At 40.7% G+C, this 10,712-nt stretch overlaps 1 protein-coding gene across 1 annotated transcript; it reads left to right on the forward strand.

Annotated features, from left to right (window-relative positions):
• Positions 1 to 846: 846 nt before the first annotated feature.
• LOC131230427 (acyltransferase GLAUCE-like) lies at positions 847 to 2,743 on the forward strand. Its single transcript, XM_058226352.1, has 2 exons — positions 847 to 1,254; positions 1,770 to 2,743. Exons 1-2 carry the CDS (start codon positions 847 to 849, stop codon positions 2,673 to 2,675), a joined length of 1,314 nt encoding a protein of 437 aa, XP_058082335.1. The 3' UTR covers positions 2,676 to 2,743.
• Positions 2,744 to 10,712: the final 7,969 nt, after the last annotated feature.

A 10,712-nucleotide genomic window follows, 5' to 3' on the forward strand; every position in this document is an offset into this window, starting at 1 on the left:
AGCTATCGAATGGTTGGCTCGTCAGACTGATACAAAATTGTAGCTGTGACCCTCCCGAGGTGGAGCCCATTGGACGGACGGTTTAGATCTCAAGGATGGAAACTTTTCACACGAAATCCTTTCCCTCTGTAAGCTTGATGAAGATAAAAAGATATGTTGTTTTCTAATTATGGTATTGGACGGTTTGGATCTGTCATCCATCTCGAAGAAAGAAATGCCAATGTCATGAACGCTTAATGGGATGCATGCAGGGGGAATGGGCTGGAATTTCTCATTCAAGGAATAAAGTAATAGGAGCTCTGCAGTTGGTTTGCGCGACTAACCGATCATGGTTCATTGCAGTGGCTATGGGGCTGGTAAATCTTGACTGTGCAATTGGTGGGCCGTAGTACTAGGATGGCTCCTGGTATCACTCTAGCGATACTTTTCCCTTTAAAATCTGGACCGTCATTGATTTTCAGTTTCCACTATTTATTTGAACAACAAAAATCGACAGCTACGATTGCATGTCCAGTGTGTTTTTCATCCTACAATGGATCATCAGCAGTAGTCCCTTGATTCGAACGGTCAAGAATCACCAACTGTACAACCACGTGTAACATTGAGCTCGGATGAACCAGGGTTGGTTCATCTGCGCGACGGATCAAAGTGGGCCTCATAAAGTAAAAAACCCACATCAGAAAAAATCTCACCCATGCTTTTCCCACTCCCTTTTCATCAGTCAATCTCCCACCCACCATATAAATCGCATCCATTGGATAGATTGAGACCCTCCATCAAAGAGAAACCAACCATTCCAGATTTTCGATGGACCAAAGTCTCATGATAACAGCTCAAGATATAGTAATGGAAGAATCTGTTACACTCATTTCTCCAAAGAATCCAATTCCAATCGAAACAGTTTTCCTTTCAAACATAGACCAAACAGTAGCTTTTCCTGTTGAGACTGTTTTCTTCTTTGAGACTCTGGCAAGTGTGCCAAAATCAGATATTGTGGAGAGGGTGAAGGCATCGGTTTCTGTATTCCTGCTTGTACCATACTATTTTATGGCGGGTAGATTGAATTTCAACCTTGAAAGCAACAGGTTGGAGCTGGTCTGCAACAACGCGGGAGTACCATTTGTTGGTGCAACGTCAATGCTTAGATTGAAGGATCTTGGGAATGTTTCTCTCCCAAATCCATCATTTCAGCATCTGATCCTTAGGACTGATTTGTTTAAGAGTCTTAAGGAAATTCCCCTTTTTACAATTCAGGTAACGTTGCTACTTCCTTGTTATGGAGTTATCTGATCAATGGTCATCGTGTGGTAATCCAGACCTATTGATCTGATCCAGTTCACCATGGATGTGAATTTCCTTGAAAATCTCCCTGATTGGATGATAACAGTCATCCAAATATTTGTCCCAGTTTTTAGATACGTGGTGAATTGCTGTGTTTTTTTCTCAGCCGTCTATTTGTGAGCCGCGTATTGATGACCTATTGCATTCTGATTGGGGAGGTTTTCGGGGTGTAGGGCCCGTAGTATCAACAACAAAGATTGGTCGACCATGGGCTCAAATGTATGAACCATGGTACAATGCATGGATGAGATAATTCCTCCCATCTTCTTGATACTAAAAAAAATTAAAAATATATAAAAAATAAAAAATAAGAAGAAGGAGAAACACTGCGATCAATCAGCAATTGCAACAAGATTCTAATCTTCTTTTTTTTTTAAAAAAAATTTTAAATTATTTATTTAATTTTTTAAATCTATTTATGTTTTCAGGTCACAAGATTCAAATGTGGAGGCTTCTCAATTGGGTTTGTGATCAACCACAGCATACTTGATGGGAAATCAGCGGCTGAGATGTTCCAAAACCTGGCCTCCATCTGCAGGGGTGAAGGCCTCAAGACCCATGTCCTCAACAATGACAGGACATGTATCAAAGCAAGAATCCCACCTCAAATTAAATACCCACATAAGGAATACATAAAGCTAACTGAAATAACTAACATTCCCTCCTCATTTACATCAGCCAACCAACCTTCCCCACCTCAATCCCTCTTAAACGTCTCACACAATCACAACCACAAACTTTTCCACTTCACACCTGAAATGATCACCACCCTAAAAAACAAGGCCATGATCAAGTGCTCAACGTTTGAAGCCATGGTGGCCCACCTGTGGAAATCAAGGACAAGGGCTGTCTTTGAAGACCCATGTGGGGTTTCATCAGTACTCTTTGCTGTGGACATTAGGAGCAAGATAACTCCACCCTTGCCACATGGGTTTGTTGGGAATGCTGTCGTAACAGCTTGTGCAAGTGCAAAGGTGGTGGACTTGAATAAGGAGTCTTTGGGGTTTTGTGTTGAGAAGGTGAAGGAAGCAATAGAGATGGTGACAGATGAGTATGTGAAATCAGTGGTGGATTGGTTGGAGGTTTATAGAGGGGTACCTTCCACTTTGGATGGGAATTTTTATGTGTCAGCTTGGTGGAAGCTGCCCTTCCATGAGCTGGATTTTGGGTATGGGAGGCCCACTTATGGTGGCCCAGTTGTGAGTGGAATGAATGAGTTTGTGCTGTTGCTCTCTGATGGTATTGAGGTGAGGAGAGGTGGAGGTGTCAATGTATGGATGGCCTTAGAACAAGAGAAGATGGAGAAATTCATGATGCATGTGTTTGAGATGTAGTTCTTTCCTTATATATTAGATGTTGGTATACATGTGAAATAGGGTAGTGTCCTTATCATGTGTATGAGTTGTACTGTAGTGAAAAGAGTACAAACTATAGTGTTTGACTATCAACTTTTTTGGTGTCCTTGTACAATAGTTTGATTACGGTGGTCCACATCTTTGCACAGAATGCATAGTTTTTAATTTTTACAAGTGGGAGACATTTTTGGGTGATGCAGAACAATTCATTAGTCAGTTGACTTCCACTGAGGATGTATCACATACTCCAAAAACTTCCAAATTGGAAGAAACCAAGTTAACAAGCGACGAATGTCAAGACCCTTTTAGTTGAATGTGGACTGTCATTGTACTTATCTTCCTAATTGTCTATCTACAGAAGGTCGGTATTTGAAAGTAGAATCATTATAAAATATACCAATTTTAAAATGTTCAGGATCACAGTTGCTCTAAATGTGTAACTATAGTAGTGTTCTTCATTGCACAAAAAATATGCACGAAGGCAAATTAATGTTTGTTAAAGATTTTGATTCTCAACTATTAAAAGAAAGAGAACACTACACATACCATGAGATCTTTAATTTAGTAAATTAATGTTTCTATGAGGGAAATGATTTTTTTAAGGCTAGGGCTAGGGCTACAGAGAGATGTCTCAAATTAAAGCCATACACCCATATTTATAAATCTTCTTCTTAGAATAATTTCAATTCAAGACCAACTTAACATCTCTTAAGTTGTAGTGGTAATGAAGTGTATTGAATTACTATGCTCATTCCCAATAAATAATAATAATAATAATAAAATCAATTTTACACCCTCCAATCAAGTAGATCTAATGTTAGATTTTTGAGACTATGATCCTCCCAAGGGATGACATCGTACTAAATGTGTAAGTGGCCTAGAAATAGTTTGTCCCAATCTCCAACTGCTTACCTTCAATTATTGATTTGATCACGCTCAATTAAACATGTTTGATTCTAAATGTACCCTAGCAAAAATTTCAATAGTCTGATTGTGTTGCATATAATCTACTTTTGAGATGCAATGGATTTTATCTTACAAATGTAATTGATCAAAACTTATTAAAAATAATAATAAATATTTCCAAAACAATTTTTATCATCATTACCCTGCAATCATCTACATATGATCTTCTCATCTCTGTGACTCAATTTTCACTTGGTTGCTTTTCTAGAGTGCTTTTGACCTAGTTGAATCTAGGTGTATAGCCTCGAGAATGGATACAAAACTAGCGTCATCATGACCTTGTTACGTAGTGTAGATTAACGAGGATAAATGAGTCACCTACAAGTATAGCATACTCACATAATGACTGGACTAGAATTAATTTGTTATTTGTAGATAATTGGTCTCATAGCATGAGGGGCTCAATTCACATACCGTAAATGATTAAATGTTCAATATTGTCTATGCGATCATCACGTGAGATCTATCCAATCAACTAATGATCTATCAACGCTGCAATACATAGGCTTATATCCACGCTGCAACATATAAGCTTATACAATTTGGCAGGTTCAGAGCCAATAGTGTTGATTTTTATGAAATCTCATCCCAATCATTTTATAAATAAGAGTGAAGGTACACATCACATGTACATGCATCTTAATATACATCACTTCCGATATGCATACCTGCATAATTGTCTATGCAATGTGAGAAGCGGGCGCCTTTAGACGATGTTTTTGTTGGCTAGATTTCATCATGATGACCAATCTAAATACCAATAACATTCATATATATAAACTCAAACATCCAAAATCAATAAAATCCAATGAATACATGCATATACGTGTCAATAAAGGTTTAATGAGCTACACAAAGGCTACTAGTATAATCCTATGCTACTAATATAATCCTATCAAGGAGATTTTTGGCCAATGTTTTTATCAATTCTACTACACATGGATCAATGGTGTGGCTTTTTTGGACCATGGGCTCAGTTACCATAATCAGCCACCTGTACATGGTGCAAAGATGTGGACATGTGCATATGATTGCTCTTTTCTTTATAAGCTCTCTTGTGCTCGGAGGGATCCTAAGTTTGATGGATTACATGATACATGGTTAGCATTTTTAGACAATATACACCAAGGTCTAAAATCGATTTATTGACCACTATATCAGTAACCACTGATGCGACCATATATGTTGTTGGGGGACCGCGGACGCATACAGAGATGAATCAATCAAAATATTCTAATCGCACAATCAAGTCCAATCACAGACACTCCAAATTTAACATGGAAAAACCTTTGCGGGAAAAAAATCCAAGGCACAAAACGACATATATTCACTATAAAAGAATAAAATTATGAGAGATAGAGATTACCCGATTCAAATAAGTCTTGAATCACCTAAGCTATAAGCTTGAAACCCTAGGAACGAATTAGAAAGCTCTTGATACCCCCTATTCCCGATTACACCCACATATATGCATGTCATCTAGGTAAATCACAATCGAAATAGGAAATAAATCCCTCACTTATGCAATTTTGTGTAACTTTGTATGATCGTTCGATGCAATTTTGTATAACTTTGTATGATCGTTCGATGAAACATTCGATGACACTTCGATGGCATCAAACATCTTCAATGTTATCGAACTAATTAAAATGTTCTAGCTACTAAACATGTATTTTTCGAATTTTCTCGATGGCACTTCGATGGGACTTTGATGTCATCGACGTTTCGTCGATGGCATCAAACCTCTTTTTGATAGCTTTGAGCAGGACACCAAAAGTGTCCAGTAACAAATCGTGAGATTTTCGTATTTTTTCGATGGCATTGAACAACTGTCAATGGCATTGAATAGCTCTTGATGGCATCAAATGGCCTGTTGATGGCATTGACAGACCCTATTGTTGAAAGATTTGAGACATCAACAACATATGTTGCCTTGTATTAGGCTTTTCAGGATGATATGGGATGATATGAGCCATATGGTTGATGGATGACATTGGAAGACAATACTTTAAAGCTTAAACTCATTTTTTAGTTTAGATGAATGGGCCTAGTGTTTTTTTTTTTTTTTTTTCTTTTCGATCATTGGTCTGTTTAGTCCCTCTGTTAATGTAGCATGCCCCAAATACATCTTGGATTGACACATCCAATTAACTAATATTGGGAATTTTTTTTAGTTGAATATGGAGCGTTAGATTGTCATTATTCTTCTCTTTAACAATGACTTCGTAGCCCATAGATCAAAAGGTAAAGATTGTCGGTTCGAGGTGGGACACGACTGACCAATTGCTTGCACTATCTTTTTATTTTTGGGGAGAAAGGTGGGAGCACACCACTTGTAATTTCATTGATGATCCAGACTAAAAAAAAATAAAAAATGTACGTAGCAATGGGGAATCATTCAAACCCCATGCACAATCACTATACAATGTTGAGGAGCCACTTCCAACAAAAAAATAAAATAAAATTAAAGAAGAAAAGAAAAAAGAAGAAAAATAACAGAGACTCACCACAAGACACATTGGCTAATAGCATATCTATAAATATAAACATTAACCACGAAGGAATGAAACTTATCACAAGGATGGCAGAGCGAAAGCCGAAAGGTAGAAGCCAAAGACTCGGGGCCTACAAATACCTCCAGCTAAGACTTCAGGAAGTGGAGAGTAGCGCTAGCTCTAACAACAACGAAATGTTGCTGTTGACTGATGGGGTTTTCCTCCTCAGGTCAGAGGAGATGAGGTGTGGTTCGGATGCTACAAACAGTAGAATCCCCGCGTTGCTCGACCAGTCCTGTAGCCTGCTCGACCGGTCGAGTGAACAGTGCTCAACCAGTCGAGTGAACAGTGCTGATCAGTCCTGCAGCATACATGACCAGTCCTGGTTGCGCAGATTTGAGTCCGATTTTGTGCGGGATTCGAAATTTTGAGGCGGCTTTTGCAAGAGTGTGAAAGAGAGTTTCCTAAACTATAAATAGGAGGTCTCTAAGGTTTTCTAGAGTGTTCAAGAGGTAATACAAGAGGGTTTCCTAAAGCTTTGCAAGGGTTTGCTAAAGGGTTTAAGGCTATCAAAGGTGAGAGAGTGAGAGAAAAGAGAGAGGAAGCTTGTGGAAGGGAGTCGACATCTCAGCTCTTCTACGTTCTCGTGATCGGTGAGATCTCTTTGATTTTTCTTTTATTCTCTTATTGTTTATCCACTCCTGTGTGAGTGAAGAAGGTTGTAACGTTCTACTTCATAGTGGATTGTTGATTTAGACGAGGTCCCGTGGTTTTTACTTTATTTGAGGGTTTTTCACGTAAAAATCTCTTGTGTGGTGTGGTTTATGCTTTGATTTATTTCATTGCTTTATTATTCCATAATTCTGGTTTGTTTTCGGGAGGCTAGATCCTAAGGTTTTGTGCAAGGCCCCCAACAAAGTGGTATCAGAGCTAAGTTTATTGAATGGGTAGGATCGGTTTTGAATTATAGAAGGTGGCTCATCAAGGATGATTAGCCTCAATGGTTCTAACTAGACCATATGGAAGGCTAAGATGGAGGACTTGCTTTATTGCAAAGACTTATATTCTCCAATTTTAGGCATATCAGCAAAATCCAAGGATATGTCTGATGATGATTGGAAGAAGATGGATTGAAAGGTGGTGGGGTATATTAGACAATGGTTGGACGATTCCGTATTCCACCATGTGTCTACAGAGACCTCAGCCACTAGCCTATGGCTGAAATTACAAGGGCTGTATGAGAGGAAGACAGCCGGTAATAAGATTTTTCTGATAAGGCGACTTGTGGATCTTAAGTTCAAAGATGGTAGTTTTATGGCCGAGCACATGAATGAGGTTAGGAATATAGTGAACCAGTTCTTCGCTATGAAGATGGTCCTGGATGATGAATTACAGGCTTTGCTATTGCTTAGTTCATTGCCTGACAGTTGAGAGACATTTGTGGTATCTCTAAGTAACTCCGCACCAGACGGAAAGATATCCATAGAATATGTAACTAGATGTCTTTTTAATGAGGAGATAAGGATGAAGTCTCAGGAGTCTACTCAGCAAGAGGCCCTTGTAACACAGGAACGAGGGTGAGGAAAGAACAGGAAGGGTGGAAATGCCCGAGATAAATCAAGAGGCAAGTCAAGTACTAGAAAGGATGTTGAATGCTGGAATTATGGCAAGAAGGGCTACTACAAGCATGAATGTCGTGGTAAGAAGAACTACAAAAAAGGAAAAGGAAAGGAGAAGGAAGATGAATCAGATTCCACTGTGGTCGCTTCAGATGGTGACATTATAGTTATTCTTTCAGTAGATCACGATATATGTCTCACGGCTACGAGTCAGGACACCGATTGGGTGATTGACTTAGGAGCTTCTTTTCATGTGACTCCATGCAGGGACTTCTTCACATGCTACAAGTCAGGTGACTATGGGACCGTGAAGATGGGGGGGGGGGGGGGGGGGTGCTGACAGGGAACAAAGAGTTCGAAAGTCAGAAAGACGCTATTGAGCTAATTCAGCCAGGAGAAACAGACAATGTAGTTCATCCAGTTGGTTCCCCGAACTAGGATGTGCCTGCTAGCTTCTGGAAACAGCGGATAAGCAAGGCACCCGGGGCCCGAAAAAGAAAGGTACGAAGCGTTCAAAGATGAACTCGTATGACATTTCCATCGGGGGAGATTGGATCTCCAGATTACTAAGTCTGCAGAGAAGGGCCGAGAAATTACCTGTTTCCCATGACGGATAGCATTCTGGTTTGGAATGTCCATGGGATTGGTAATGCCCCAACTGTTAGGTCCTTGAAAAGACTTATAGCTACCCACAAGCCATGTCTTGTGGCTATACTCGAACCCATGATTACAGACTCTCGGAGAGTTGCTGTTGGGCTGAAGCTCGAGTTTCATTCCTCATGCTCCAATGTTGAGGAAGGGGACAAGATATGAGTATTCTACAACAAGCTACCAGGCCTATCTATTTTCTTCAAATCTAGTCAGATAATCTCCTTGGCATTCACTCTTCTGTCGCTTCGCAACCCGGTTGTCTTATCCTTCGTCTATGCTAGCTGTTTTAAAATGCAATGTCGGTCCTTGTGGGAAGATGTAGTCAACATATCTAGGTCAATGTAGGGCCCTTGGGCCGTAGGAGGAGACTTCAACACTGTAGCTACTTCCTCGGAGCGTAGAAGTCGCAGGAGAACTGATACTTCTAGCTCTAAGGATTTTACTGACACCAATAACAGGGCTGGGCTGATTGACGCAGGTTTTATTGGAAATTGCTACACTTGGTGTAACAACCAGTGGGGCCCTGCTAGAGTATGGGCCAGGCTTGATAGATTTCTTATAAACAACCTATGGAACACATCCTTCCCTAACATGCAGGTGCATCACTTGGCAATGCACAATTCAGACCATTCTCCCATTCTCCTAGATTTTCCCAGACAGCCAGGGAATTTCCCCAAATCATTTCGATCCCAACGAATGTGGATCTTCCATGATTCATTTAAGCAGGTTGTTCAGTCTGCCTGGGAAGCTGCTAGCGACTAGGATCCTATGTTTAACATTCTCAGGAAGCTGCAGAATGTTAAATCCGCATTGAAAGGGTGGAATAAGGAATCTTTCAGCAACATTTTCATCAATCTCAAGTTAGCGGAGCAGTCAGTTCAGTAGGCGGAGGACCTTTTACAGCAACTTCATGAGAATGGGGTTGACACCAATTCGGTCCATATTAAGCTCTGCGAGGCTAAAGCTCATCTCAATCATTTGGAGCTCCTGGAAGAAATTTACTGAAAGCAAAAATCCTGTAATCACTGGTTAAAGGAGGGAGACAGGAACTCCAAATTCTTTCACGCGTCAGCCAATATAAAAAACCGGAACTCAGCAATTAATTCCATCAAGCTGGATTCAGGGCAAACCGTTGAGTCCCAGCAGGATATAAAAGAGGCAACTATCAGATTCTTCCATAAGCAGTTTTCAGCTGGTGCGGTTGAGCTGGTGGAGGATCTCCTTGCATCAATCCCTGAAGTGTTAACCGTGGCTGATAACGCCCTACTTATGGCCCTGCCCACCCTCCAGGACGTCAAGGAGGCGGTCTCAGCCCTCCATCCTGATGGGGCACTCGGCCCTGACGGCTTTCCCAGGGCATTTTTCATGTCCTGTTGGGACATAATTTGCCACGACCTTCTCGCTGCAGTCAAGCCTTTCTTTTTGGGGAGCCACTTGCCCAGGGCGTATATGACCTCCCTCATATGCCTCATCCCTAAAGGACCATCTCCTATGAATTTCACAGATTTTCGCCCTATAAGTCTGTGCAATTGTCTCTACAAGGTCTTGGCCAATATCATAGCCCATCGGTTGGCGAGGGCGCTCCCTAAGCTAATCTCAAAGGAGCAAGGTGCTTTTGTTAAAGGTAGATCTATCGCCGAAAACATCGCTTTAGCTCAAGAGGTCCTCAGGGAGATCAACAGGAAAGTTCGCGGCGGGAATATTGTGCTGAAGCTAGATATGGAAAAAGCGTATGAAAGAGTGGAGTGACCTTTTCTTTTTAAAGTGTTGTACCATTTTGGCTTTGCCGGTTCTTGGGTCAGGTTGGTTGAGCGATGCTTCAACAATTGCTAGTTTTCTATCCTGATAAACAGCGAGCCAGGGGGCTTTCAAATCAACCAGGGGCTTGCGGCAAGGGGATCCCTTGTCCCCAAGCCTCTTTCTTCTAGCCACAGAGGTCTTAAGCAGAGGGTTTTCAAATCTGGTTAACAGGAGAGCATATATGGCATATCAGTTGGGTAGGAGTGGTCCCTGTGTATCTCATTTGGTGCCGACAGCCTCCGTAGTACCCCATTCTCGGCTCCTAGTGTCCATACGCCAGATTCCGATCCTGGGATCCTACCAAGAGGATTTTTTTTTGGTACATATAATTCATAATAAGCATAACCATAAGATTACCCAATTCACAAATGTAACATCATCATCATATATCCACTAATATAATCATTTGAGTACAATGCAAAAAGGGAAAAGTACATATATCGAAAACAAAGCTCCAGAATACAACTGCACGCTCCAAGCTCAAT

Source organism: Magnolia sinica, chromosome 17 (genome assembly GCF_029962835.1).
Source record: "Magnolia sinica isolate HGM2019 chromosome 17, MsV1, whole genome shotgun sequence".
NCBI classification, from domain to species: Eukaryota; Viridiplantae; Streptophyta; class Magnoliopsida; order Magnoliales; family Magnoliaceae; genus Magnolia; species Magnolia sinica.